This window comes from Podarcis vaucheri (genome assembly GCF_965113315.1).
Source record: "Podarcis vaucheri genome assembly, chromosome: 10".
Classification (NCBI taxonomy): domain Eukaryota; kingdom Metazoa; phylum Chordata; class Lepidosauria; order Squamata; family Lacertidae; genus Podarcis; species Podarcis vaucheri.
Window position 1 is genome coordinate 52,474,629 of NC_138748.1, and position 27,673 is coordinate 52,502,301.

General features: G+C 45.7%; 1 protein-coding gene across 4 annotated transcripts in view; it reads right to left on the reverse strand.

Moving 5' to 3' along the window:
* The window catches only part of DENND2A (DENN domain containing 2A), a 65,695-nt gene that overhangs the window by 20,836 nt on the left and 17,186 nt on the right, over nucleotides 1-27,673 (reverse strand). Inside the window, exons 2-11 of one of the 4 annotated variants that reach the window (XM_082240427.1) lie at nucleotides 15,676-15,770; nucleotides 13,026-14,225; nucleotides 10,827-10,954; nucleotides 9,791-9,912; nucleotides 6,216-6,413; nucleotides 5,165-5,261; nucleotides 4,268-4,318; nucleotides 2,986-3,182; nucleotides 1,896-2,005; nucleotides 702-771 (exon numbers count right to left, since the gene is read on the reverse strand). In XM_082240427.1, the coding sequence (XP_082096553.1) occupies nucleotides 702-771; nucleotides 1,896-2,005; nucleotides 2,986-3,182; nucleotides 4,268-4,318; nucleotides 5,165-5,261; nucleotides 6,216-6,413; nucleotides 9,791-9,912; nucleotides 10,827-10,954; nucleotides 13,026-14,225; nucleotides 15,676-15,761 (2,259 nt within the window). In that variant the 5' untranslated portion in view covers nucleotides 15,762-15,770. The remainder of the gene's footprint in view (nucleotides 1-701; nucleotides 772-1,895; nucleotides 2,006-2,985; nucleotides 3,183-4,267; nucleotides 4,319-5,164; nucleotides 5,262-6,215; nucleotides 6,414-9,790; nucleotides 9,913-10,826; nucleotides 10,955-13,025; nucleotides 14,226-15,675; nucleotides 15,771-27,673) is intronic. The other 3 variants (XM_082240428.1, XM_082240429.1, XM_082240430.1) reach the window with 3 other exon arrangements.

Sequence of the window (27,673 nt, forward strand, 5' to 3'; positions counted from 1 at the left end):
TTTGGATGCCACGATGAGCTGTGGCTAACCAAAAGTAGAAACAAGAGCTTCCCAACTCCTCCTTGATGCACCAGAAGAGGAGAGGGTGGGGGGGAATAAAGTAAAAAGGTAAAGGACCCCTGGATGATAAAGTCCAGTCAAAGGCGACTATGGGGTGCGGCACTCATCTTGCTTCAGGCCGAAGGAGCTGGCGTTTGTCCATAGACAGCTTTCCGGGTCATGTGGCCAGCATGACTAAATGGCTTCTGGCGCAACGGGACACCATGACAAAAGCCAGAGCGCACGGAAACACCGTTTACCTTCCTGCCGTAGTGGTACCTATTTATCTACTCACACTGGTGTGTTTTCAAACTGCTAGGTTGGCAGAAGTTGGGACAGAGCAATGGGAGCTCAGCCCGTTGCGGAGATTCAAACCTCCAACCTTCTAATCGGCAAGCCCAAAGGGCTCAGTGGTTTAGACCACAGCGCCACCTGTGTCCCTAGTGCTAGCCTGAGGGAAGGTGGGGCTTGTCCCCATCAAAATAAACTTTGGCCTATTTTTACATCTAAACACAGCCATTCTGCGGGCAGATTTGTTCAGTTACCTTTTTCACTTTGCAAAAAGAGGTGAGTGTTGACAGCACAGAAAGGTTGCTACCTTTTTTTTGATACCATGCTGTTTTTAGAAGGGTTTTCTTTTTATTATTCTTAAAGATAGTTACCAGTAGCCTTCTGCAGTATCCAAACCTTCGACTGCCATCTTCACTAGTCAAGACAAATGAGAAAGTCTCACTGAAAGGACAGAGATAAATAGAAGATAAAAATGACTTCTGCCTTGACAAGGCTTTCTTTTACACATACAGTGGTACCTCGGGTTACATACGCTTCAGGTTACATACGCTTCAGGTTACAAACTCCGCTAACCCAGAAATAGTGCTTCAGGTTAAGAACTTTGCTTCAGGATGAGAACAGAAATCGTGCTCCGGCAGTGCGGCAGCAGCGGGAGGCCCCATTAGCTAAAGTGGTGCATCAGGTTAAGAACAATTTCAGGTTAAGTACGGACCTCCGGAACGAATTAAGTACTTAACCCGAGGTACCACTGTACTTTAGTAGGAGAGTTGGGAAACCTTTGGCCCTCCAGATGTTGCCAAACTACAACTCCCATCGTCCTTAGCCCTGCTTGCTGGGGCTGATGGGAGTTATGGGAATTTCTGAAACTGCCCTTCAGATTGCTAGAAGGGAACTATATGTTTGAATGCTAGGACGGTAGAAGGAGTGTACATGGGTATCTTGTCTTTCTTACAAGTCGGTTAGGGCAGCATAAACGGGACCCAGCTTATCTTCACAACAACCCTATGAAGTAGGGGAGGCTGGAAGATTGAGACGGGCTCATAGACACCCAGCAATCATCAGGGATGAGTGGGGGATTTTAGCCTGGATCTCCAAGCCTGAAACTGTCAGCCTGCAATGGGGAACTGATGACCATGCAGAGGTTATTAGTCTCCACCTCCCATCAACTCCCGGCCAGCATGGCCAACAGCAAGGGATGATGGGAGTCGTAGCCTGGTGGCAACATCTAGAGGGCCACAGGTTCCCCATCCCTGCTCTAACCACTACACAACTCAGGGGATAAAGGTTCCAGGTTGGCCATCTCCACCATGCCCACCTGCAAGCTTCCTAAAGGTTGGCCACTTGGTTGTGCTAGATTAGGTGGTCTTCTAACCTGAATCTGGGACAAGATATTTGTTTTGGTTTTCTCTCCTTGGCCTTACATAAAGTGAGCTCGCTTCTCCAGCTGGTTTCTTCTGTTTGAGCCTCACTGTTCCCCACTGGGCAGCACTATTTTGGATGACGGGAAGGTGCTATTGGTGGGTGAGAGAGAGAGCAGAAGAAAGAAATCCTATGATGCAACTTGCCTGCTAAACTGGCAGACGGGTGTCCAGTCTTTAGCGTCAGGGAAGCAAAACTGAGGGATGGCTTTTAGCTGGTCCTCTGCTTCCCTCATGAATTTGAAGGAACGTTCAAGCTAGTGGAAAAAGGAGATTAGTTTCCGATTAGTGAAGAAGAGAGTGAAACAGCTTGAAGGACTGTCCTCTCTGCCCAGCTCTGAGATAAAACAAAGAGGTGATGGCAGAGACTGAGCTTCTGCCTGGACAGCTGCTTGTCTAGCGTACCTGATCTTCGCATATTTTCCCCTCCAGTTGCCAACCAAAGCTCACGGATTCTTCCATGCAGTCAGCTTCAAAATGCATCAAGTTCCTTGGCGCCATCCCTACCACACCATCAGAGGTAATGCTAACATTTTAAAAGGCATACCTTCAGTTAGGGTGCTTGGTGACCTAAGAACAGAGGGACCTGCCTTACACCAGGTAAAGGCTGCTGGTCCTCTGTGTCCAGTGCTGTTTTCTCTAAGAAATACCAGCTTTCTAAAGGCCTCAGTCAGAGGACTTTCCCATCACCTGCTACCTTGTTCTCTTTAACTGGAGACAAAGGATTGAAACAAGGACCCAGGGCCGGATTTAGGTTTGATGGGGCGCTAAGCTACTGAAGGTAATGGGGCCCTTTATATGTCCAGCTGTCCTTTGTTAACAAAAAAATGCCACTGTTTTTTGTGTTGAATATATGCTATATGGTAATTTATGGACCTAATAGGTATCTAAAGCCATTTGCACATAACAAAATATGTATTTTATCAAGGTAATTGTGGAACTTATTTTATATTTTGGAAATGTACATCAAGGTTTTTTCCTTTATTTTTTTTGGGGGGGGGCCAAGAGAGTGGGGCCCTAAGCTACTGTAGAGCTTGTTTAGTTTATAATCTGGCACTGCAAGGACCCATTACATGTGAAGTATGTGTGACTCTATTGGATCATCCCCTCTTTGGATATTTCCAACCATATCTCTGAAGCAAGTACTTCTCACCCCAGGAAAAAGAAAATCCTTGTGGTTTCTCTGTCCAGCTACCAACTTGAGGTGACCAAAGTCTGCAAGAGCACCTTCACTCACATGGCCCACCTTTAATGGAAACTGCTGGGTGACTTCAGGGACATATGGGGCACAAGCCTGCTTCTTGTGCAACGAGACCACTACAAAGTACTCAAAGAGTTGCCTTTCTTGGTACTCGATGAGATCCCGCTCCAAGGTTTGGTATCTGGGGGCTTGTTTCAGGCGAGACTTCACATGGACCAGGCGCTGGCTGTGAGCTATACAAAGACAGGCAAAGGAAGTCAGGTTTGTGTCACTGTTTTGCATACTTAGTATTCCCATAATGCTTTGAAGTCCCTCCACCCCTTTTCTCAATGTATTCTCCATGATCTAAAGGGTTTGGTATTACTTCATGCCATGATGAGGACAGAAAGATGTCCAAACTATGCCACAGAACTGCAAAGCGACATTATATGGAGGACAAAGATGAAATGTAATATTAGAAGTCATTGTACCATGAACTTTGTGGTACAACGGGGGAGAGAGAGAGCAAAGTGACATACAGTCGGAGGAGTCAAAGCATGTCAGGAGTTGAGCATGTATATATTTAACTGGATAATTCAAGATCATTTTCTGAAAAGAAAAATATAAAAGGCTAAAAATATTTTCTGTGTTGGTTTAATGGTACCATTAATTTTTAAAAATTGGTTGGATCCAAACTATGTTCACTGCAGTTAGTTGTTAATATTGCAATCAATGGACCTTAATTACAACTTACTTTTCACATTGATTTCAGTGGGACCTACATGCAAGTCACTTAGCCTGACCCAACCCATTAAGTCTACAAATTATTAAATAAAACAGGCATATTAAACACCCCCACCCAAATGTGATTTCCCCACGCTCTGATCCTTTGGCAGGCCCCTCCCTCACTTCCATTACATGTGCACGTGCATACAGAAAAGAAAATTAAGTCCAAATCCAAAATATTAAGGTAGACCTTATTTCCACCTTATCAAGGTTGTAAACCTGAATGCATGCACTCAGGAGGGAGTAGAACCCAGGGAATATTTTAAGACTTATTTCTCATTAGACCTGCACAGGGATGCACTGCACATGAGTTGCAAAGATAATGAGCTTCTCTGCAAACTGTGATTCTGGAGAGCAGCATCGGCTGTGTAGCTCTCAGAAAGCTAGGTAAATTGCATGTTCATTTTTACAGTATCTGAATGTCTATGCAAGCACAAAAAGAAATCTTGGTGCCTTTGGGAAAGAAAGAGTCTTGGGTGCAAATCATTCCTCAAACCCATAACTTCCATTGCAAAAATCTGCCTCTCTTTTGCTCACACTCGTGCTTTCTTACCTTTAAGCTTCTCTTCAGTGTCGCTGTCCGATTCGCTATTCTCATCTGTAACTAGCAGAAAATAGAGAGGAAGAGAATAAAGATCTTCTACACTTTACAAACAAAAATAGTAACTGCCTCCTAAATCAACACGCAGATGCCCTTCAAGACACTCATTTCCCTGAATTTTGTAGTGCAGCCCTCCAACCAAATAATGTTTACAAAACTTGTAATATTAAAGTGTGCATAAAGATGCACATAGAAATGAAAATAACATACAGAAAAACACATGAGGAGAAATGGCTCACAAAAAAGGTGTATGCTAGGCAGTAATTGCACACAAAAATGTATATATTGAGAAGGACTTCCTTAAAACAAATAAATCACAAACTGATGCAGAAAAGTGCAGACCTGAAGTTACGATTAGAAAACTGAGAAACTGAAGGTGTGTTTGAGTGTTTGCCAGAACGGGCATACAGTCAAAGTGGGGGGGGGGGGGAGTGAGACACTCACACAAGCCCTGACCCCAACACCCTCACATGCATCACACCCCTTATTAGTTCCCGACCATCCCAGTGATGAGTGGAGAAGATCCACAGGGAGCTTCCACTTGCATTCACTTGAACACATGCCAACGCCTTGAGCACTCACGACCTTTGCTTATCCCCAATGGACATGGGCACTTATGTGCAGGCTGCCCCCGTCCACAGATACAGAGCTGGCAGGCTCAGTGCATGAATGCACCTTGAGAAATAAGACAGATTTGTTCAGCCCTTTCAGCTATTTAATATTAGAAAGAGCGGTGGCGGTGCGGGGGGTGGGGGTGGGACAGGAACAAAACCACAATGAACCCCCAAACACAGTTCAAGCAAACACTCCAAAGCCTTTCTGTCCCTTCTCTACAAACTTCCTCCTTACCTCTTCCTGAGCTGCTCTCTGTGGACTGTGACAACCTCTTGACTCGCTTCTTCCCTCTTCGCGCTTCATAGATGGCATTGATTTTTAACACCAGCTGCTTAACATAGAGAAGAAAAGTCAGCGTTTTCTCCATCCACAAGTCAAGATAACTGAAAATCCTTTCTCCCTTCCTGCTAATTCCTCACAGTTATTTTCCTTTGGCCCTTTCTAGCCTTCTGCTCCAAGTATTCTTTCTCTTGGTGAGAATCTTCCACAATTCTGTATTTTTTATTTTTCTTAAAGTAGTGTGCAAGTTAAGCAAATTTTAGAAAAACATTTAATCCACACAGCTAATTTGTAAAATACCTTTAATCTGTAAATTTGGGATGTGAAACTGACTCTCTCCGGTTTGGTGAAGGTAGGCTTACCAGGTGCATTTAACATGTATATTTTACCTTCCTGCACATACTATTTAATGTACATTTAACCTGCATAGATAATTTGGAATGTGCTATTACTTTGGAGGTATTTTTCTTCCAATTTAGACTTAAAGTAATGGATCAAGGGCCTTCTTTACACATCACAAACTTCGATTCTTACCTTAGGTCTGGTATGGGGAACTTGTGGCTCTCCAGATGTTGCCCGAGAACAATTCCCAACCTCCCTGACCATTGGCCTTGCTGTCTGGAGTTGATATGAATTGGAGCCCACCAACATCTGGAGAGCCACCAGTTCTCCACCTTCTGGGTTAGGTACATCAGTCATACATCCTTTCACAAGACTGGCTCAACCCAAAGCGGGGAGGGGGAACATGTGATCCATTTTACATCCACAATAGGTGGTTATTTCAATAGCAGACAACTTAAATTTACAACTTCATCTCACAATGATCCATAAAGTTTTTGGCTGGGCCCGTACGGAGTGAACAGAAATTAAAATTCCAAGCCCTTCAGCATATCCTGTTAAGGTTGATGACATCATATCCATATGCTTATTCTCAGTCTTCACTATCTGCCTGCCCCTCCCCTAAAAAAACAATAACTGAGAGAGAGAGAATATCTGTGTGGGTTACCTTAGGAATTTTTCTCCTCCTCTTGCCATTTTGAGTATCACCCAAGGAGAAGAAAGTATCGTCAGGGCTACTAGGGGTGGAAGGGGGACTGATTCTGGAAGGAGAACATGTCCCGTCTCGGTTTGATTTCCGTATGTCTAATAACTTGAAACTCCGCCGTTCCGAATTCTGCCGAAAGAAGATGGGCTTGGAGAGCAGCTGCGTAGGCCAGACAGGAACAGGAAAAAAACAGGCGGCAGCATTTAATCAGAGATGTTGCATTTCTCCACGGCAGAAGTAACTCCCACCCCAAGCGGGCAAAGCAGAAATGTTAGTTACAATACTTCTTGGCAGGTTATCTCTGGCCTAATAAATTTCAGCAGTTACTTTGATTTTCACAGGAAGGCCCAGCAAGATAATAGGAGAGACTCTGATTCCTCATCGTGACAAACTCACAGCAGTCTCATCCTCATAAGAGAAAGAAGTCTTGTTGCTTGTGCAACCCAGGCTGGCAAGCCTTGTAGCAGCAGTAGCAACAAAAAAGCCAGCAAAACCAAGCAACCAAAGACATTTGTATGGGAGAATGAAAGAGCTACTGTACCACATCGGACCAAAAGTAACACGGGCCAGTAGTCTGTCAGGCTGTGGCCGTTTAACAATTGCTTCAGAGAAAAGTTTAAGCAGTCGCGAAGTTGCATATTTAGGGATTGCTACATTCCCTAACCCTGTCATTTAGCGATTGATTCTACCCAGTAATAATAGAGTGGTCTGGCACCTGTTCGTGGGTCTTCTGATGTTCAAGTCCTGGGTTTCTACATGGGAAACCCAAATGGGAATCCTGGCTTAGCCATGAAACTTACTCAGCGACCTTTGGAACTGTTGAAAGGTTGGTGTGAGCATAAATAAGCTCTCTGTGTACTGGTAACTGCTCCAGAAATTATTCCTTTCCATTCTCAAAACCCCAAACCCCGAGGGAACAGCAAGCCTCATCTTAATCTGGGGAACAGCAGCGGGGAAGAATTATTATAAGCTGACAACCAAACTGGAAAAAACCTCAATGAATGCAATGGGTACTTAGCTTGGTTTCTTTGTTAATGCAAACAAACAAAAGACTACTTTTTCAACATTTTTAGGAAATAGCAATACCTTTTTGCAATAACAAGACTGTTTTGCAATCCAATGGGTGACATTTCCAGACTAAAGAAAGGCAGGTCTTCTAAAACATTTTGTATGGAATCATTTCTTCCCACTCCTTTGAACCGCATATCCATATATGCAATAATTAATAGTACCAGTATTGCAATGCCTCTTTTTGCAAGCTCGCAACAGAGATGGGCTCTCAACTTCTCACCACTTCTCCCTGCTGGTTGTGCCTTTAGCCTCATCTTCAGTGCAAGAGGATTCCCACCTCCCACCCCTTCAGTTAAAACACTTTGGAAAAGACTATGCGCGTCCGCTGTACTCTGTGCAGCACCTAGCACACTTTAGCAACATCAAACCAGTTGCAAGGCATCCGGCAACCCGCACTTCTCTATTTTGACTCATGCAGGGTCCAGTTTCTAAATCTGATCCATGTGCCTGGGGTCTGGAGCTCCCTAAGTTAATGACACTGAGCTAGATGCCATGGTCAGTTTCCTCAGCAGCTCACCCCCCACCCCAAGCCTGCAATTGGCAGTGAGCTCAACAGAGTCTCTTCACCAGACTTAACAAAACCAGAGACTGTGATGGCCAGCTCATTCCTAAAAAGAAACAGAATGCCTCTCCTCATCCAGCTAGAAAGGTCTGCATTTCCCTGTTCAACTCCTATATATCACCCACAGAACAGGTAGAAATTAGGACACGTCCCAACACAGAGTTTGCTCCCTAGATGACAACAACTTATTGGGATGTGCTCCAAGACACTCCGCCCAGGTGTGTCCTGTGTGCCCGTATTTCCTGGACTCCCAGAAAAGTCAGTGCAATAGCACAGCTGCAGCAGAACATGACTCTCTTGCTACTCAACAGTTCAAGGGCAGCTCCCAAGTGCCCTTATGCTGTCTGTACCAATGGAAGGTTTCCCACATTTTTGCTCTACTGTCAGTCATTCATTTTACTACTTTATGGCAAGGGCGGCCAGGCTTCACCTTTGTGAAATCTACTTCTGCTTTTGTTTTTATAAGAAGCCGGAGATCCGCCAACCAGAGCCAGGAGCAAAAGACATGCGCATAAAAATTTAAAATTATGAGCTTGGGAATTTGCCCTGAGTCCCAGAAGTGACCTTCGCTCACAGTCCTTCCACACAAAAATGATGACCCTCCCTTTTGGTATTTCAGCATGATAAAGGAAGCGGTCATTTGTGTCATTGCTATGGTTAAACAATGAGGTTGCAGAAATTCTCGCTTGTCTGCTGTAAGTCACACCCTGGTATCTACCAGTAGAACCCAATTCACCTTCTGCCCACTCCTCTTTTATGACCACTATTTTGCCAATGGTTTTCCTAGTAGTGATATATGGAAGTGAGAGCTGGACCGTAAAGGCTGATTGCCAAAGAGTTGATGCTTTTGAATTATGGTGTTGGAGGAGACTCTTGAGAGTCCCATGGACTGCAAGAAGATCAAACCTCTCCATTTTTAAGGAAATCAGCCCTGAGTGCTCACTGGAAGAACAGATCATGAAGCTGAGACTCCAATACTCTGGCCACCTCATGAGAAGAGAAGACTCCCTGGAAAAGACCCTGATGTTGGGAAAGATGGAAGGCACAAGGAGAAGGGGACGACAGAGGACGAGATGGTTGGACAGTGTTTTCAAAGCTGCCAGTATGAGTTTGACCAAACTGCGGGAGGCAGTGGAAGACAGGAGTGCCTGGCATGCTCTGGTCCATGGGGTCACGAAGAGTCGGACACGACTAAACGACTAAACAACAACAATATTTTGCCAAGAGTTAAAAAAGAGAAAGAAAACAACCACCACCAATAACAACCCCAGGATGTTGGTGAGGCAGTGTAGAAAAATTAAAGATGGCAGTGTCACAGGAGTAAGAACTGAGACAGCAGTAGAATTAGAATGCAGAAATAGGATGATACCCACCAAAAGGGACAAAAAAGGAGCAAACAACCCACAGCTTTGTAACAAAGTGCTTAGAAGCCTAGATATCTCAGATCGATGCTAGGCAGCTTGTAGCCAAAGAGAAATGCCAACCGGTTTAAAAAAAGGAGGGAGGGTTGTGTCCCATTTTCCTAGCACCATTCCTTCCCAATCACATTAACACAGTCTCTTATATGATCTTGTAGTGTTCTTGCATGCTTTTGGCTGTGGGCTGCCAAGGGCTGCCAATTAAACCCCACAGTGAGACGGAATCCAGAATGCACCATCCCAGAACCCATCAGGATTCAAGTGACATAGAATTCTCTCTCTCTTAACATCACAGAACTCGTTGGGCATGAAGTAAACTACACCAGGGAGTTAATCCAAGACAGGAAACCACATCAGAGGGCGAATCAGTAATCTTGTTCCCTGCAGGGCATCCATTTTCTCACCACTCTGCCTTCACAATGCCAGCCAAAACATATAACTTTGGGGCACTGGGTTTTCAAGTCACACTGGTTAGACCAGGATACCTTTGTGGGTGTGCCAGGGACCGAAGATGAAGGAGACGCTTGGAAGTTCAGGACACATTTCTTCCCCAAGCAGCGGCTATTTGTCTCAATATCTTCATAGGGGTTCTCTTTTGCTGGTGGATCTGGAATAGGAAGCCAGAGGCAGCAGATAATGAGCACACAACACTGCAAGCCTTTCAGCAGCTCAAGGAGAACTTGGGTGCTGCCTTTACCAGATCAGTGCTTTTAAGATCGAGGTCCAGCTAGTCTTTTCCCGCCCACTACAGGCAACCGGAAGACTTATCGTTGGACGGTTTAGCATGTTGCAAAGTATGTGAAGCTTCTCCCCCGCCATTGCTTAAACTCTATGCATGAAAAATCTTCACCTGCTGAATTTATGTATGTTGAGCAACTGTACAAACAACCTGGAAGCACTGAAGTCCAGTGCTTCAATATACTATGGCGACAATCCAACACACAGAGTCAAGTGTGCTTAAGTCTATTAATCTCCACTCCTCTGCCTTGGATTGTGGCCTGTACTTCAAATGCAAGACAAACATTAACAAGTCACTCAAACCCCATTAACTATTCCCCAACAGCCTCAGATCAAGTGAATCACTTTTGGATCATCTTTTAGCTGGGGATTAACATAAACATCCAACTTAATCTATGTTGTGTGTTTGTGTGTGTGTGTGTGCATATACCCCTTTAGATATGTTATGTACATGCAATGTTATAACTGTCACTATATATTCTTCTGCTCTTACTACTTTTCTATTACTAGCCAAAATATAGTTCCCGTGTTGTAATCTTGTAATGTACATTATTTCTGCTGGCAAGGCAATTCTGAGCATCAACAGGAACCCCGTCTCGTCCCCCCGCCCCCCAACACCCCCCCACACTCGTAACACATACAACAACTACTTCTAACAGAACACTGCCCTAAATTCTGGCTGCTCTAAAATAGACTTTAACATAAAGTTAGGAGAGCAAATGAACTGAGATTTAACTATTTAGGTCTTAAATATCAGGCTGCCCATCACTCAAAGTTGCCTACCTAAAATATCTTCATAGACATTTTCTTCTGATAAAGTGCGCGTTAGGGCCAGCTTGGTCTGGGCATACCAATCTACCCGGCCATTCTCGGAAGAGGACTGCAACAAATCTTCAAACTCATAGGACTTCCTGTGGCATTTGTGGGGTAGAAAGAGAAGCACAGCTTTTAATAAGTTGACATATGAAATACTATTTACAGGTTTAGTCAGCAGGGTAGGAACTGCATCTTCACACATTTGTCTCATGTTAAACCACAACTGTAAAGGTTCCCCCCCCCCCAGATACTGTAGATCTCAATTCTGTGATCTTAAATTGTTATAAACTGTTCTTGTGTTTTAACTGTTGTAACCTGTCCTAGGATGAAGGGTGGGTTGATAATTATGAGCCACCCATTATCCCCACATCTCACCGTTCTTATATCCTGGCACATCTTTCCTCCTTGAGCTCCAGCACTCAACGATCTCTTGTTCACCCAAAAGATTCTGCCCCTTCTCGCTTGCTCTTCTATGCACTTGGAACTGCCTCTCAGAACACCTGCATGATGCCACCTCTTTCCATTCCTTCAAGTCACTTCCCCAAATCTAAATGTGTCTTGAAGCCTTTGGTACATTAGTCTTCATACTCACTGAAATACATCCACTTGGTTTGTCTATTTACTTTGCCTCCATTTCTTCCCTCTCTGTTGCCTCCTAGGTGTCAATATTTAGGGAAGGGACCCTTTAGTGAAGTGCCATGTATGTTGATGGGCAAGCTAACATAAAACGAACATAGGTCAATTTGATGCACTTGAGTCTGCTCCGTGCTTTAGCTGCAATGCAGGCCAATACTGGATCAGGAAAGGTCAGGGTGGAGCTTGCACCTCTTTACAAAAACCTGCTTAACTGTTGGAGAGCCATGGAGTTAAATGGTTCCTTACTTCTAGGAGTGGCCTAGTTTAGAGGCCCTCAACCCTTCCAGGCTGAAGGCAAAATTACAGATTGCAACATCGACCATCATGTTAACTATAGCCCTTTTGTTGCACATAATAGGTAATAGAATATAATCACAGAATTTGAAAGGACCACGAGGATCATCTGGTTCAACCCCCTGCAATGCCCAACGTGGGGCTCAAATCCAGGGCCCTGAGATTAAGTCTCAGGCTCTACTGACTGAGTTACCCACTATAAATAGCCCTTCCCTTGCCAAGTGCTTCCCTCCCCCAATCCCACGCTGGAAACCACCACCTCCCCCAATGAACTGGTTTCAGCAGGATCTGTGTCTCCAAGTTACACTGGGGTCTGGGGTTTAGGTGGTGGGAGCAAGGAGGGAGCAGTTAGAAAAGGAAGGGTTAACCAACACATCTCCAGCACTCAAGGGGGTTAAGTTCACATGTAGGCTGGATCTCAGATAGCAGAACTGTGCAGAGACCTCTCTCTGCCTAAGACAGGTGTAGGATTCTTTTGGTCCTAGATGTTGCTGAACTACAACTCCCATCAGCCCCAGCAAGTGTGGCCAAGGGCCAGGGAAGATCACAGCTGCAGCTCAGCAACCTCTAAATGAGCAAAGGTTTCCCATACCTGGCCTAAATCCTTGGGCAGGCTCTGCCAGTCAATGCCAGGCGAGATAGTCACCTTGGGTTTGGGGGCATTGGACTAACCCTGTTGCCCTCCAGATCTTGTTGGAATGAAACTCCTATTGTTGCTGACTATTGGGGCTGATGGAAGCTGGGAGTCCAGCAACATCTGGAGGGTCACAGATCAACCACCGCTGCTTGAGAAGTTCATATGCATGAAACTTCAAAGAGGGAAGAACGCATTGAGTCCTCTCTTTCCATCTGTTTACAAACAAAAGCAGAGTGTGTGCCACTCAGTCCCTTGCCAAACTCTCCCTCAAAGCAAACTAGCGATTCACCATATAAACTGGTTCTCCAATTTATGCTCTATTTCCCTCCCCCTCTCTCCCCCATGTAAGTTTTCTTGCACACAGTGAAGTCTAGCAGAAAATCAGTCTTGGCACGCAGCAAGCCAATTCTGACCAGAACTGAACCCCAAGCTTTTTGGCTGCATCGAGCCACATCAAAATACTGACCGTTATCAAATGAGGAAAACACGATCCACACATACCTGGCCAACAGTTTGAAAGGAATCAACACATATTGGATGTAGGAGTTATATGAAGAATTCCATATTCAGCAGTTTAGAACAAAAAGTAGGAATGATACCTGTGATCCGTGTTCGCCTTATGCTTCCCATTCCTCAGTCTTCTGCTGACGGCCGAAGGAGGGGGTGAAGAAGGGAGGGGAGGAGGTGGAATAGAAGGCAGAGGGGGCAAATTTCGCTTATTCCTAACTGGCGGAATCCACCCCTCTTCGCCCTCGTGCTTGAAAGTCCGCCGAGGCTTGGGCAGCGGATTGATAAAAGGCCTCTTATCAAGCAATCCTGGCTCTGTGTAGACATTTTCCTCATTCCCGGGCTTGCATTTTGCACGGGATGCTTTCACCTCTTCCAGAGTCCCAAAGATAGGCTCACCAGCTTCGGAATCCCAGCTGAGAAGCCGTTTCCCAAGTTCCGTCCGGCTTTCCTGGCCTTCAGAGGGACTCTGCCCCTCGTCCGCCTTCTCTTGCAGGCAGTGCGGGGAATAGTAAGTACCTGGCAACTGGGGCTGCAGCTCTGCCGATGCTCCTCCCTTCAAGGCCTGCTCCAGCTTCTTGACCTGACTCAGGACAGACACGTTCTCCTTCTGGACCTCCGTCTTCCCTTCCTTCAACTCGGTGCTCCTGCCAGTGTTGGAAGTGGGTTCATCTTCCTTGAGTTTCATGTCTGCTTTCTTCTCCCCAACACATTTCAGCACCCCGATTCTCCTCTCGTTCTCCTTGCTTGCGCCTTTGCATTCCAGCTGCCAGTTTACAAGCCTCTTGGCGTCTACGTCCCTCACCGCTGCATTTTCCCTGGTCATCTTCTCCACCGCGCCCAAAAACGAACTGAGCTCCTCTTTAACTCCTTGCTCTTCCTCCTTCCACGCGAACGCAGGAGACAGAGCTTCCTTCTTGCCTTCCCACTCCGAAATCTTGTCCTTGATGCTCGAAGGCTTGCTTTTCAAAGTTGTTTTCCCAACAGCCCGCAGGCTTGGAGCACCTCCCAGTTGCTTCCTTATAATCTTGCTGCTTTCTCGGATGTTTAGTTCTACAGAAGGGTCGGCAATGATCATCTTGGGACTGAGCATGTTCTGCTGAATGCAGTCTATCCTCGGATCCAACATCAAGTTCTCCAGCGCCTTCAGTGTGCTCTCTACCACAGGAGATGGCTCAGCTTTCTGTACCAGTTTGGGCGTGATGGTAACAGTCTCCAAGCACTTCCTCTTTGAAGGCCTGCACCAAAGTTCTGCCTTTGTGGTTGTATTATTTAGACTTTTAAACCTGCTCCTAGGAAATGAAGGTAGGAAAATTGACAGAGGAACTTTACCTCCACGTTCCTTGCTCTCTGATTGGTCATGATCTTATGGTATAACTTTTAACCTTCCTGCAGTCTTCATAGGTTTGCTCGCCTCCCTCTGCCTTTACTTTTCCCTTGAAAGAGGCATACTTGTGTACCCAACCCCCTTTTCCTCAGTAAAACAACCTCTGTCGACCTGGCATCCTCCAAATGTTTTGGACAAGAACTCCCCTTAGCCCAAGCCAGCACAGCTGTGCTGCCTGAAGCAGATGAGGGTTGCAAAAGTACAAAACATCTGGAGAGTGGCAGGCTGCAGTAAAGCCAGCTGCGTCTTTACCCCACTCATCTAAAAATCTTAATCATCAATTTCATTCTGCATCTACCTCCCCTTATCTCTGCACTAATGTGAGCCTGTGCTTTGAGATTTTAAGTGGGTTCTTCAGATCAACAGAATCCCATTTTGTGTAGCGCATGTTCAAAATCCTTCCACAAGCTTGCTAAAAAAAAGGGTATTGCTATAGCAGTACACTGTGTGCAGCTAGCTTAAGGGGTAAAGGTAAAGGGACCCCTGACCATTAGGTCCAGTCATGGTCGACTCTGGGGTTGCGGTGCTCATCTCGCTTTACTGGCCAAGGGAGCTGGCGTACAGCTTCCAGGTCATGTGGCCAGCATGACTAAGCCGCTTCTGGCGAACCGGAGCAGTGCACGGAAACGCTGTTTACCTTCCCGCCAGAGTGGTACCTATTTATCTACTTGCACTTTGACGTGCTTTCGAACTTCTAGGTTGGGGGGAGCAGGGACTGAGCAACGGGAGCTCACCCCGTCGCGGGGATTCAAACTGCCGACCATCCGATTGGCAAGCCCTAGGCCACCTGCATCCCTAGCCTAAGGGGTACAGCAGGCCATATACACATTATGAACCAACTGCTTCCTTTCTCCCAGCTATTCCTGCCACGTATTTTAATTATAAAAAACCTTTCTACCCAACTTTTCACCTCCATAATGGTATCTCCAGGGTTATTTACAGTGGCAATAAGACAATAAACATGGGAAGCAGCTACCATTACTGACAGATACTAAAATTAACCACCACCCACTTTATAAACAGAAGTCAAGTCAACAGAACATGTCACTGAAAAGTGCATGTAATTAAAAAAACCAAAACAAAACATTTGACATCTAGCACACCTACGAAGGAGGGATGCAGCAAACCAGAAGGGCCAAAGCTCAGTGGTAGGACACAGAGTGCAGAGGTCTTACTCCCAGCTACATGTATTTAGGCTCACAGTGCTTGTCTCTAGTTCAGAAAATGGGAAGTGAGTGGCAACTACTCAAACTGTTCTCATTTCAGAAGCGCAATTTAGGACCAATGAGACGTCATCATTTCTTTCCTTACTCTCCTTAGAAGCCACTTTGAAAGGGATGTTAAAAATTACCCACCTCTCAATAGCGTTGCAAACACTGGTCTTAGGCTTGATGCTCACGCCGGCGACTGTGTTCGCTGTCATTGTGTCAGCACATGGCATGACTGCAGTCTACCTAGGAGGGGGCGGAAATCAGAAAAACACATCAAGTACAGTCATAATGGGTCTATGGACCGCAATAAAGTTGTGTGTGTAAATAATAAAAAACAATACAGCACCATGCATTCCAAATTCCAGCATAATAGGACAATGGATTCTTACTCTGGTCCTTATTGCTAACATAAAAAATACGTGAGTGCCAAGTCAAAACAAATTCATTTGATTTTTTTAATAACATGAAGAAATATCATTTTGGGTCACTATTTCCACAAGGGCTAAATATCACACCTGTAGTCCAATAGCACACATTATAAGTCTCTCCAGTGTTTGGGCAATGTCAGTCTGGCTGCAATGAACAAGTGGCCAATTAATGGTTTAGCTTTTATTTTTTTATTTTTTTTATTTTAGCTTGCTCGGACAAAGGGAAGCAAATGTTTCAGTAAATGGAAAGCCAGATGATGATCCCAGACAAAGCCACTAAATGAACAAGCTTTTGTTGAAAAACTTTAAAATAAGCTAAATTTAAAAGATAGAAGTAGTTGTAGCACTAAAGCAACAACGCAATTCTTCCAGGGATAAATCCAGAACTTGTTACCCGGAGGAGTCTACATACTCTTCACATGCTGCCAACATTTGCATAGCTTGCCTTGCCAAGTAAACCCATTAAAATACCGTAGACTCAAGGAATACTATCTGTCCAAGCGGTAGTATGCATTCAAACCACAGCAATGCTTTGACATCCTTCGACATCCAAATGTCGCTCTCAGCATAAATATAACTCCTGAAGCCTTTCTGCTTTGATGGCTGAAAGTGGGACACAAGTGCATTTTAGTGACTGAGTCAGGAGGGGGTGGAAAAAGCTGCAGGGCTCACATTTAACTTTAGTCGGTTGCCCCACGTTTTTCTTTGATTGGAAGTAGTGCAGAGAGTGAGCACGCCGATTTAAAAACCCACCGAATTTTTAAAATGCCCTTTAAAAAAAAGTTCATACAAAATGCTATGAGCACTGTTGGATTAGGGCCAGGGAAGCAAAATAAAAGTCCAGATGTTTGCTTCCACTTAGAAATCGTAAGCAGGAGAAGTAAAATAATTGGTTACATTTCTATTCGTCTTTCCTCCAAGGAGCTCAAGATGACACACGTGGTTCTCTTCCTCTCACCCACTTTATTGCCACAACATCCCTGCAAGGGAGGTTTGGCTGAGAGCAAGTGACTGGCCCGATAGTAACATGGCGTGCTTAATGGCAAAAGTTTTGAACCCGGGTCTCCCCCATCCTGGTGCAACCCTCTAACCATTATGCAACACTTGCTCATGTGGACACCATAAAAGGGAGGCACAGGTCCCCAAGCCATTGAAAGTAACATTTAAAAACTCTTAAAACAGCAGGGGTAGCTGCGGCATCGCCTGCCTCTAACTGCAACGCAAACCGTAACCATTTGGTGCTCAAGGCTTTGGTGCAAATGTGCTTCACTCCATAGCGCTGAAGCAAACCAATTCTCTAAGCCAGGGCTCCCCACTCCAGGTATACAAAAAGATCGTGCTTTGGAAGTGCAGCACCATTTAACATTTGTTAAAAAACCCGAGGCATTTTTGTTGGGGATTGTAGGGAAAGACCTGCCAAAAAAGTTGAAAAATATCTTCATGTATGCGACAACGGCTGCGAGAGTTCTGGTAGCACAAGGATGGAAGACTGAAGAAACCCCAACTAAAGAATCATGGCAAGAAAAATTGACGGACTATGCAGAACTGGCAAAACTGACATATAAGCTACGGGAGAGGATAACTGTGACTTTAAGGATGAATGGGAACCCTTTACAAAGTATCTGAAGATGCAACAAACCGAACTGGACTCCTTGGCAGGTTTTGAATAAACATTCACAAACCTTTTATTAATAATAATCAGCTAAATAGTTTGAGGATCTATACTACGACTTTGTAACATGCAGAAAACAGCATTCGTAGAGAAACCAAAGACTGGAACTGAGGGAAGTCGGGGGGGGGGGTGAGTTTTGTGTGGGAGGGGGGAGGGAGGAAAAATGGGGGGGGGACAAGGATTGTATGTTTTTGGATAATATGTCTTGTTATAATTTTGAATAATTTTTTTTAATTTTTTATTTTAAAAGGAAGTGCAGCACCACAAGTGTGGCTCATGGAGGGAGGACAGCCCTCTGGTGACCTGCTGCCAACTAGGAGGAATTAACACACATTTAATCACACAGCAGACTGATCAGGCAGAAAGGCTCCTAATGAGCCAAAGACATTCCCAGGGCAACAGAGCATCAGCCACAGGGCTGTTCAGGCCAAGAATGAATATTGCCTCTAAGAAGGATCTTCTAATGAAGGGCTGCTCAGGTCACTGTTCATTTTTCTTTCCAAAGCAATTTCAGAGAAGTTTTTTTTTTTTGGGGGGGGGTGTCCTGCAGGTGAATGTGCTTCTGTACTATATTCAATGCAGTTGTGGGGAAAGGAGAATTTACTTGCTTTGAAAAGTAGCTGTGGGCCTTTAAGAAGCCCCTCTCCTCTCTCCCACCCCCTGCTCTCTCATTACTTCTGAAGACAGCATTATACAAAGCCAGTGAGCTAAAGAAAAAAGAAAAAAAAGTTTTCCATGGGGGGGGGGCGGCGCATTGTCTCTTACACAATACTTGTTGAAGAAGAGAAAGAAAGAAAAAAATAACCCAAAGCCTCTGGAGTCTGTCCACTTGGGAAATTTGTTAGAAGCAACCCTGCCATGGACAGAGCCTGGCAGGAAAAAAAGAAGTATAGTTAGCAGTTCTTCTCACTTATGTGTATACAACAGAAATAGCAGCTTCATTTATGGGAGTCCAAGATTTGGGACGGGGGTTGGGGAAGAGGATAAGAAGAAAATGAAATTTGAGGGATGTAGCTCAGTTGGCTATGTGGTCTAAACCTTTTCTCCCTTCTTTTTTCTTTGTAACTTTAAAATTCTCAATAAATATCATTTAAAAAACAAACAAACCACTGAGCCTCTTGAGCTTGCCTATCAGAAGGTCAATGGTTCGAATCCCTGTGATGGGTGAGCTCCTGTTGCTCTGTCCCAGCTTCTGCACACCCTAGCAGTTTGAAAGCACACCAGGGCAAGTAGATAAATAGGTACCACTGTGGCGGGAAGGTCAACAGCGTTTCCATGCACTCTGGTTTCTGTCACGGTGTTCCGTGGCACCAGAAGCGGTTTAGTCATGCTGGACACATGACCTGGAAAGCTGTCTGTGGACAAACACTGGCTCCCTTGGCCTGAAAGCGAGATGAGCACTGCCACTGGCAGACAAAGGTGGGGGGGGCGCGGTCCCCCCTGGGTGCCATCTGGGGAGTAACATCGCAGCCGCCCCCATCCCCCGGGATGCTTGGCACTCACCACGCACCCCCAGGATGCTCACCGCTTGGACACTCGATGCTCACGCCCCGGGACGCTCGCCACTTGACACATGCCACGCCCCCCACAGGTGGCATGCCACGCCCCTGGGATCCGTGCCAGTCATGCCCCCGGATGTACGCCATTCCCAGTGCTTCGCCACTGAGCACCACAACCCCAGTCGCCTTTGACTGGACTTAACCGTCCAGGGGTCATTTACCTTTACACTGACTGTCAGCAGTTCTCTAGGTTTCACGCAGCAGACATTCCCAACCCTACCTGGAAATGCCAGGGATTGAACCTGGGACTTCTGACTGCAAAGCAGCTGCTCTACCACTGGGCTATGACACTGGGCACCAGATCAATGTAACAATAACTTAACACTTGTGTGGTGTATTTTCAAGCATTCAGCATGTTTCACGTGCATTGTCTTGTTGTAATCTTTACAACAACCCTGCAAGGCAAGTTAATATTATTATCTCCCAGTGCAACAAATGGAGGTGGTTAAGGCTGAGAGGGGAACGGTATGCCTAAAGGCACCTAGGGATCACACACTAGAGCTGAGCTCTGAATCAGGGACTTTCTAATTGACAGCTCAGTTTCTCCGGCCACTATACTAGCCCCATCAAGCTAAGGAGGATCAGAGCAGATTATTCTCACCCATTCAAAGGCCCAGTCTACTTGGAACCTCTGCTGCCTAGATGCACTGAAAGAAAGAGGAAGAGACTGTCTGACGGTAAGAGCTCTTTGACCGTGGAACGGGCTACCTTGGAAGATGGTGGACTCTCCTTCATTGGAGGCTTTTAAACAGAGGTTGGATGGACATTGCAGGGGGCTGGTCCAGATGGCTCTTGGGATACATTCCAACTCTACAATCCTATGATTCTACATAAGGTACAACAGGCACCTGGGACATAGCAACACCCATGGAGCAGTCTGCAAACAATGAATGACCACGTCAGGGACACACCATCTCCAAACTGAAAGAGGAAGCTTTCAATTTTGTTCAATTTCGGTCATGGTACCCAAGAAACTCCTCCATGCATGTAAGTGGTGTATGATTCACTTCCTTGTGGAGTGACCCCAGTTGGAGAGGATATAAGAATGAAGCTACTACACCTGAGGGACCGATGACATGGCTCTCCCCCCCCCCCATCTGACCCATCTTCAAACAGTTGACAGTCTGCTGGGAGAAAGGCAGGGCCCACAATATTTCTTCATTCAGACCCCACATACACTCCAACAGTATGAGAGCACACTACAGGGTAGCAGCTCCCAAACTGCTTTGTTCTCATGTGTGAAAAGGGATCATCAATGGGATGGAGCGTTTTAACATTACGTTTTGGAAATGCAAGGAAAATTATGAGAAAACGGTTCTTGTTAGTATGAAGTGTGATGGGACTTCACGTTCCATCACTGTAATGGGGAGTGACTGCCCATTCCCCCACTAGATACTCTTCATTAACTTCTCCATCTCTGCAGTCTCTAAAACAAGTTTCTCCAACAGGATGTAATCCAGATGTTTTGGACTCATCCTTAACTACCTGCCAGGCTGGGAATTGTAGTCCAAAGCATCCAGAGGGCACCAGGTTGGGGAAGGCAGCTCTAAAACCTTAACCAATGTGATAAGGTATTTGCTATGCACAAGGCATAATTTCCACCAGCTCTTTAGCACTGGACCTAGCACCATTTTGAGAGTGCATAACAACAACAACAATTTATTATCTGTACCCCGCCCATCTGGCTGGGTTTCCCCAGCCACTCTGGGTGGCTTCCACAGAAACCAAAAATACACTAAAATATCACACATTAAAAACTTCCCTGAACAGGGCTGCCTTAAGATGTCTTCTGAATGTCAAGTAGTTGTTTATCGCTTTGACATCTGATGGGAGGGCGTTCTACAGGGCGGGTGCTACTACCGAGAAGGTCCTCTGCCTGGTTCCCTGTAGCTTTGCATCTCGCAATGAGGGAACCGCCAGAAGGCCCTCGGCGCTGGACCTCAGCGTCCGGGCAGAACGATGTGCTTGTGGTGTTTTTGGAAAGAGTTCAAGCTTCGAAACAAGACCAAGGGCCTTCAAGTAACAAATCTTCCGAAGGAGACTGAGGGTTTGGCAGGGCGGGGAAAGAAGGAGAACTCTGGCCAGGGCAGAAGGAGAAAGGCAGAGACACCCATCATCCTGGGGAGATCTAGAAACAGCAGGAGCGGAGCTTGGCCTTGTGGTTAACTTTCATGGGCCATAAATTGGCAATGGGAGAGGGCAGGATGTCAAGTCCCGGCTGGAGGCCCCTCACCATTACAATGACCTTAGGAATGCCCAAAGCATTCTTAGGAGGGATGTGGAAGGGGACAAAGCAGCCATCTGATACTGTCACACAACTGTCCAGAAGGTGATGGGGGGAAGAGGGCAGGAGAAGAAACGAGATCGCTTATCTATAGGGTGGATGGTAGAAAGGATGAAGAAGAAAAAATCGGCTCAACTCTCTCTCACATGCACACAAGGCTACAGATTCCCAGGGCCATGTGACCAGGAGCTTCCTCTTGCCAGGCCAAGTTAGACCCTGCCATGACCCTTCTCTTCCACACATTAGTTCCTGCCCGTTTCTGTGCTTCCGAAGAGGCGTTTGTTTACTGTCCTATCATAGGCATGCAGGAAGTGGCCTTGAAATGAGCTGTAATCATCTTTCACCAGCAGCCGCTCTTTGGCTCCTTTTCTAATTTCAGTTCCCCCTTCCTTCCTTTCTTCCTATCCCGACATACGCAACACACACACACACACACCACCCCCACAATCCACAGGAGCCATTGAAGAAAGAAAGTCAAACCACACAGGGTTTTCCCCTAATTGGGAGGCTATGTCAAAAAGAAGCTCTAAGACTCCAAGGTTGGATCTGCACCAGAAACACTTGCAACAGGTTGCTATCAAGATGGACAACTGGACTTTTGGGGGACCAGGACAGGACAAGTGAATGCCTGCACTCCATTAGGCAGGAATCTGTGTACATCAAATTGCACCAAGTTTCTCAGAAATCAAATGTGGTTCGATACTGGGGGAAAGCAGCTCTCTCTTCTTCTATTTGTGCAAAGTAATCCAAATCCAAAGTAACGCTGGGAACAATTCAAAGGAAATTCTGTGCGGATTCTGCACTTAAATTTTCAATCAAGCCAGTGCAGTTACATTTTCTGGACTTAAGTTCATATAAGGATCCCCCCCCCCCAAAGTTAATAGGACAGGGAAGTAGGGGCAGAAATTCACAACAAAAGGAACACATCCACATAATATGCAAAAGTCCAAATATGAAGCAGATTTTGAGAAATGAAGCCACACTCTTACACGCTGTACATCTTCTAACCTCAAATTACAGCAGCTTAGTCTTTCATTCTAGATGGTCTGATCTAAATGGTCAACACAGTATTCACTGCAGAAATCTTCCTCTCCTCCTCCATATTTACACTAATAAATGCTGTTCTCCATACGTGGTCATGCATTTCACATGCACTCAATAATCCTTATAAAAAATGATCAGTTAGACAAGTCAGTAGTGTGTGACTGAGCTAAAGAAAGACATGAGTCACTAGATAAATAGTAGTAAAGACACCTGGAAAAACTAAGATTGCAGGTTTTAAGTTTTCCCCATCTTACAAAACAGAGGTTTTTACTGGTGTCATAGTTACAACAGCACATCATACTGACGGTTAGTTGGGAATGCAAATAGTTTTACTCAACAAATAGAGAGGTAAGAATACCAAGAGGTTAGGGTACATATCTTCAAAGTATAACCAAAATGTTACTGAAACTGAATGTGAATTATATGAATGGAGCATTCTGCTATTCATGTGTGTGTCATTCAGTACCTCTGTTAAAGGTGTGCATGTTCTCCTTGGGAATAAAACCATTGAACACAGTGGGACCTACTTCTAAGTAAATATGCAAAAGATTGTTTTGCAGTTTGATTGCTCTTGTAAAAACGGTTAGATTGGTGGCCTGATTCAGTGTAGGGATGCTATTGTAGACATGCCTTGGTGTTCACAGAGAGCATCCTCCTAGCAGTTCCTTCGCTGCACCACTAACTATTTTCAAGCAGTTCCATTAAAATTAATATCCAGGTAAGGTCTTGGTTAGAAATAGTTTGTTTTCATTAATGGTAGAATCATCTCCTTCCATTAGGCACTATTTCTGCAACATTTTATAAAACTATGTCCCCCCACCCAAAAAATAAATGCTCCAAACCACTATTTCTGTATCTCCCCACAATCTTGCATTTTTTTTTGGGGGGGGGAGAGGCAGCAGCTACAGCTACTTAGCATGTTAGATAAAGCCATGGTGCAACATAGATTGGCAGTAAGGTTTATCCTTATTCTCTTACCCAGTTCCTTGTTTGAATTTTTCCTGTTTTACAGCTGCACTATGCAGCCTCTCAATTAAACCTTCCAAGAACTCTTTTGTGTGAAATATAACCAATTTATTCACCTTTGGATTACATTAGAGCCATTTATTTGGGAATTTTCAAAAGCCAACATAGAAGACCCCACACACCTTCAAAAAGATGGCATCATCCCTAGTTTTACTCCTTGTTAAGTGTCAAATTCATGCCACTCACTTGCTAAGAAAACAGCATCCTCTTCCTCAAGTCATAAGTGGATGTGTGTTTAGATATCTAACCACAGCCACGGGCTTAGATAATACATTATTTAGGTTTGAGCCACTTCCAAATGCTTAAAGAAAGACACACTGTGTCACCGTTTAGGATTCCTAGAGGGAATTTAAACAAAGCAAAACAAAACAAAGCTTCAAGGTTATCAAACTACGCAAAACACAAAAAGTGACATTCGAGACAACAATAAGTTCATATGCAGAAGACGGATGTGCAGAAGACAAAACGCTAACAGGAAAACCAGGAGTGGTGCTCAGCTCTCATCTGGGAAGAACGTAGCCCTAACCTCCTTCCACCCCATCCTTTTCTCTATTTACAGCATTTCCTGTGACAAGGAAGCAGAGACACAAAAGCCCTGCTGTGGCCTGTGTGCAGAAGCTGGGTCCCCCATTCTTCCACACAGGTCAGAAAGATTCATTTCCTCCGGGATCTCAGCAAAAAAGAAGCTTGACCTACATTGTATAGAATCAGAAAAGATGGAGAGGAAGTTTCCCAAATAAGCAAATAATGTTCTAGCAAACTAGAAAAGTGGCAGGATTTAGGGTCGGGGGCGAAAGAAAATACACAGTATCTGTTCAACTAACGTATTTGTGTAAAGGTTGGAACTTGCTGATGAGGTGCTATATAAAAGTCCCAAAGTTTCTGGGTTCCAATTCACATCGGCCCCAACAAGCGCGGGCAATAGCCAGAAATGATGGGAGCTGGGAGTCTGTGGCATCTGGAGGGCACAATGTTGGCAGCAGGGATAGCCAAGTACATATAGGGGAGAGAGAAATACCGTATTTTTCGCCCCATAGGACGCTCCGTCCCATAGGACACACCTAGTTTTTTGGGGGGGAAATAAAGGAAAAAAATTTTCCCTTTATTTCCCCCCCAAAAGCAGGTCAGGGAAACAGAACCAGGTCGAGGAAAAGCGGGATGGCGGCGCTGCGCCTCCCTGCTGTCCCCCGAGCTTGTGGGGCTGGCCGATGTCTGCCCCGCGTGAGGGGCGCTCTGCATCAGGGTGCCCCCCCCTGCGGGGCAGCAGGCTGCTATCCGCAGCGTGGGGAGCCTTGCCGGGAACTCCTGCAAGGCTCCCCACGCTGCGGATGTCTGCCTGGCGCGGGGGGCGCTCTGCTTCAGGGTGCCCCTCGCGCTGGGCAGCAGGCTGCTATCCGCAGCCTAGACATCCCTGCCGGACCTCCCGTAGGGCTGCCTAGGCTGCGGATTTGTTCCTGAAGCCTGGAGAGCGAGAGGGGTCGGTGCGCACCTACCCCTCTCGCTCTCCAAGCTTCAGCAAAAGCCTGCATTCACCCCATAGGACGCACCCAGATTTCCCCTTCATTTTTGGAGGGGAAAATTGCGTCCTATAGGGCGAAAAATACGGTACCCAAACCCTTATTTTTCCAGTTCTATAAAGGTGATGCTCTGGAAAGGGTGAGTGACATATATCACAGCCAAATATCACAGTCAAATATAATACAGTGGTAAAGTAAAGGTAAAGGTACCCTTGCCCGAATGGGCCAGTCTTGACAGACTCTGGGGTTTGTGCGCCCATCTCACTCAAGAGGCCGGGGGCCAGCGCTGTCCGGAGACACTTCCGGGTCACGTGGCCAGCGTGACAAAGCTGCATCTGGCGAGCCAGCGCAGCACACGGAACGCCGTTTACCTTCCCGCTGGTAAGCGGTACCTATTTATCTACTTGCCCCCGGGGGTGCTTTCGAACTGCTAGGTTGGCAGGCGCTGGGACCGAGCAGCGGGAGCGCACCCCGCCGCGGGGATTCGAACTGCCGACCTTTCGATCGGCAAGCCCTAGGCGCTGAGGCTTTAGCCCACAGCGCCACCCGCGTCCCAATACAGTGGTACCTCGGGTTAAGTACTTAATTCGTTCTGGAGGTCCGTTCTTAACCTGAAACTGTTCTTAACCTGAAGCACCACTTTAGCTAATGGGGCCTCCCACTGCTGCCGCACCGCCAGAGCACGATTTCTGTTCTCATCCTGAAGCAAAGTTCTTAACCCGAGGTACTATTTCTGGGTTAGCGGAGTCTGTAACCTGAAGCGTAGGTAACCTGAAGCGTATGTAACCCGAGGTACCACTGTATTTCAAAAGGGTACAACATGTGAACGCAGTGCATATATGACTCCCATTTCTTTATGAACTAAATACAAAGCCTAGTGAAGCATGGATCGCACCATATAAATCAGTGCAGTGGGAACTCGAAAGCCATCCAATTCCCTGAATCCAGGCAGAATCTCCAGAACACGAACATAGAATTCTTTCAGGTTGGAACATCAGCCACCCTGAAACCCACCTCTTCCATGAGGTCTTTGACTTGGTCTCAGTTCACATCCCATGGTAAACAAAGCTAAGCACAGAGCCGCATTTGCAGCACATTAATCTCTAATCCTGGTTATCTTGTCCATTCTTGCCCTCTCTCTGCTGCTTTGTTAACCTTGTCTTGCCCCCCTTCCTACTTTCTCCTCCTCAGACCTCCTTTCTCTGTTGAAATTTAGATTGTAAGATAGATCCCCAGGGCAGTGGATTGTCTTTTGCTACTCTTATAAGGTACCAATGTACTGGTGGAACTAGATAGACAAATGCAGCGCCCATAACTCTGCGGTACAGCACATATTTGTATATACAGGCAACAAACAATTAATACGCGTCCAACTGAAGCAAGACTGTGCATGCGGCGATCATGCCAAAACCAGAAGTGACTTTAAAAATGGCAAAAACAGCCCTAAAAGAGTCCAGAAAGGGCAAAAAGACACAAAAGCAGCACCTAACAATCCTACAAGCCTTTGCAAATGCAATCCCAGGAGTCCTTGTACTGACCGTTGAGGCCTGTGGAGAGTTGGGAGTTTGAGCAAGGAGGTTTGGAGGGAGTGGCTGTGGTGGAGTTTGGCATCTGGTAAGTGCTGGTGGTTTTAAAAGGGTTTTTTAAAGGGTTTCAGGAGGGTTAGAGGGTGTTTGCAGGCTTTTCCAATGGTTTCAAATATGCGAGATTGTACGTAAACTTGTAGTGCCTTGGAACGTAACCCCCGTGCAAATGGGGAGTTGTCTGTTCAGTCCCTAGCATCCTCACTTAAAAATTAGTTTAGGAAAAGACGTCTGCCTGAGATATTTGTAATCTGCACTGCTGATCCTAGAAGATGCTTTCATGCTAAGACCAATAGTCAGATTCGGCATACGGTAGCTTTGTATGTTCACACACAAAAAACCAAATCAATATGACAGTGTGGTCAAAGGAGAAAACTGTAAGAAAGGAGCACTTCATACAAAACTTTATTAATATGTGGGTATGTTGAGACATTTGAGCGTATGGTTTCAGTCACAAAGAGAGAACCAAAGAAATCTAAGATAAAGAACACCTGCTGGCATAGTAAGAACCTTGCAATTATAAATGCAAACTCCATTACTAGTGATATTTAAAAGATAATGGAGAAAGTCAGGAATAGGTTAGATCTAGGTTTGCCATCTCTTGCTGCACTTTTTTAATAACATGAAGACGGAGGTGAGAGAGCTTATGATTTTAAGACGAAACGAAAAAGCTGACGTCATTATCAGAAGGCAAAGGGGCACTTTTAAAGGTCTGCCTTTTTTGTTCACCCCTGCAGCATCGCAGCTGAACCGAGGTCGCTTTGGAAAATGAGAAGCAGCACTGGTGCATGCGCATGCATTCAGATACCGAGTGTGTCTGCATTGTGCTATAGCTGCCTCTAGTCACAGCCGGCCATCTGCTACTACAGCCAAAGGGAGCACGTTCCCCGCTTTGCTTTTCCAAAGGAATGTAGCTCTGAGAAGCACCATTCCTCCTGAACTAGGGAGGGAAATTTGAGAGTGCCGAGTCCTGCCAGGGGAAAGGAAGTGTGGGGGAGGGAGCACACTGTGATGCCGCAGTTAACTGGG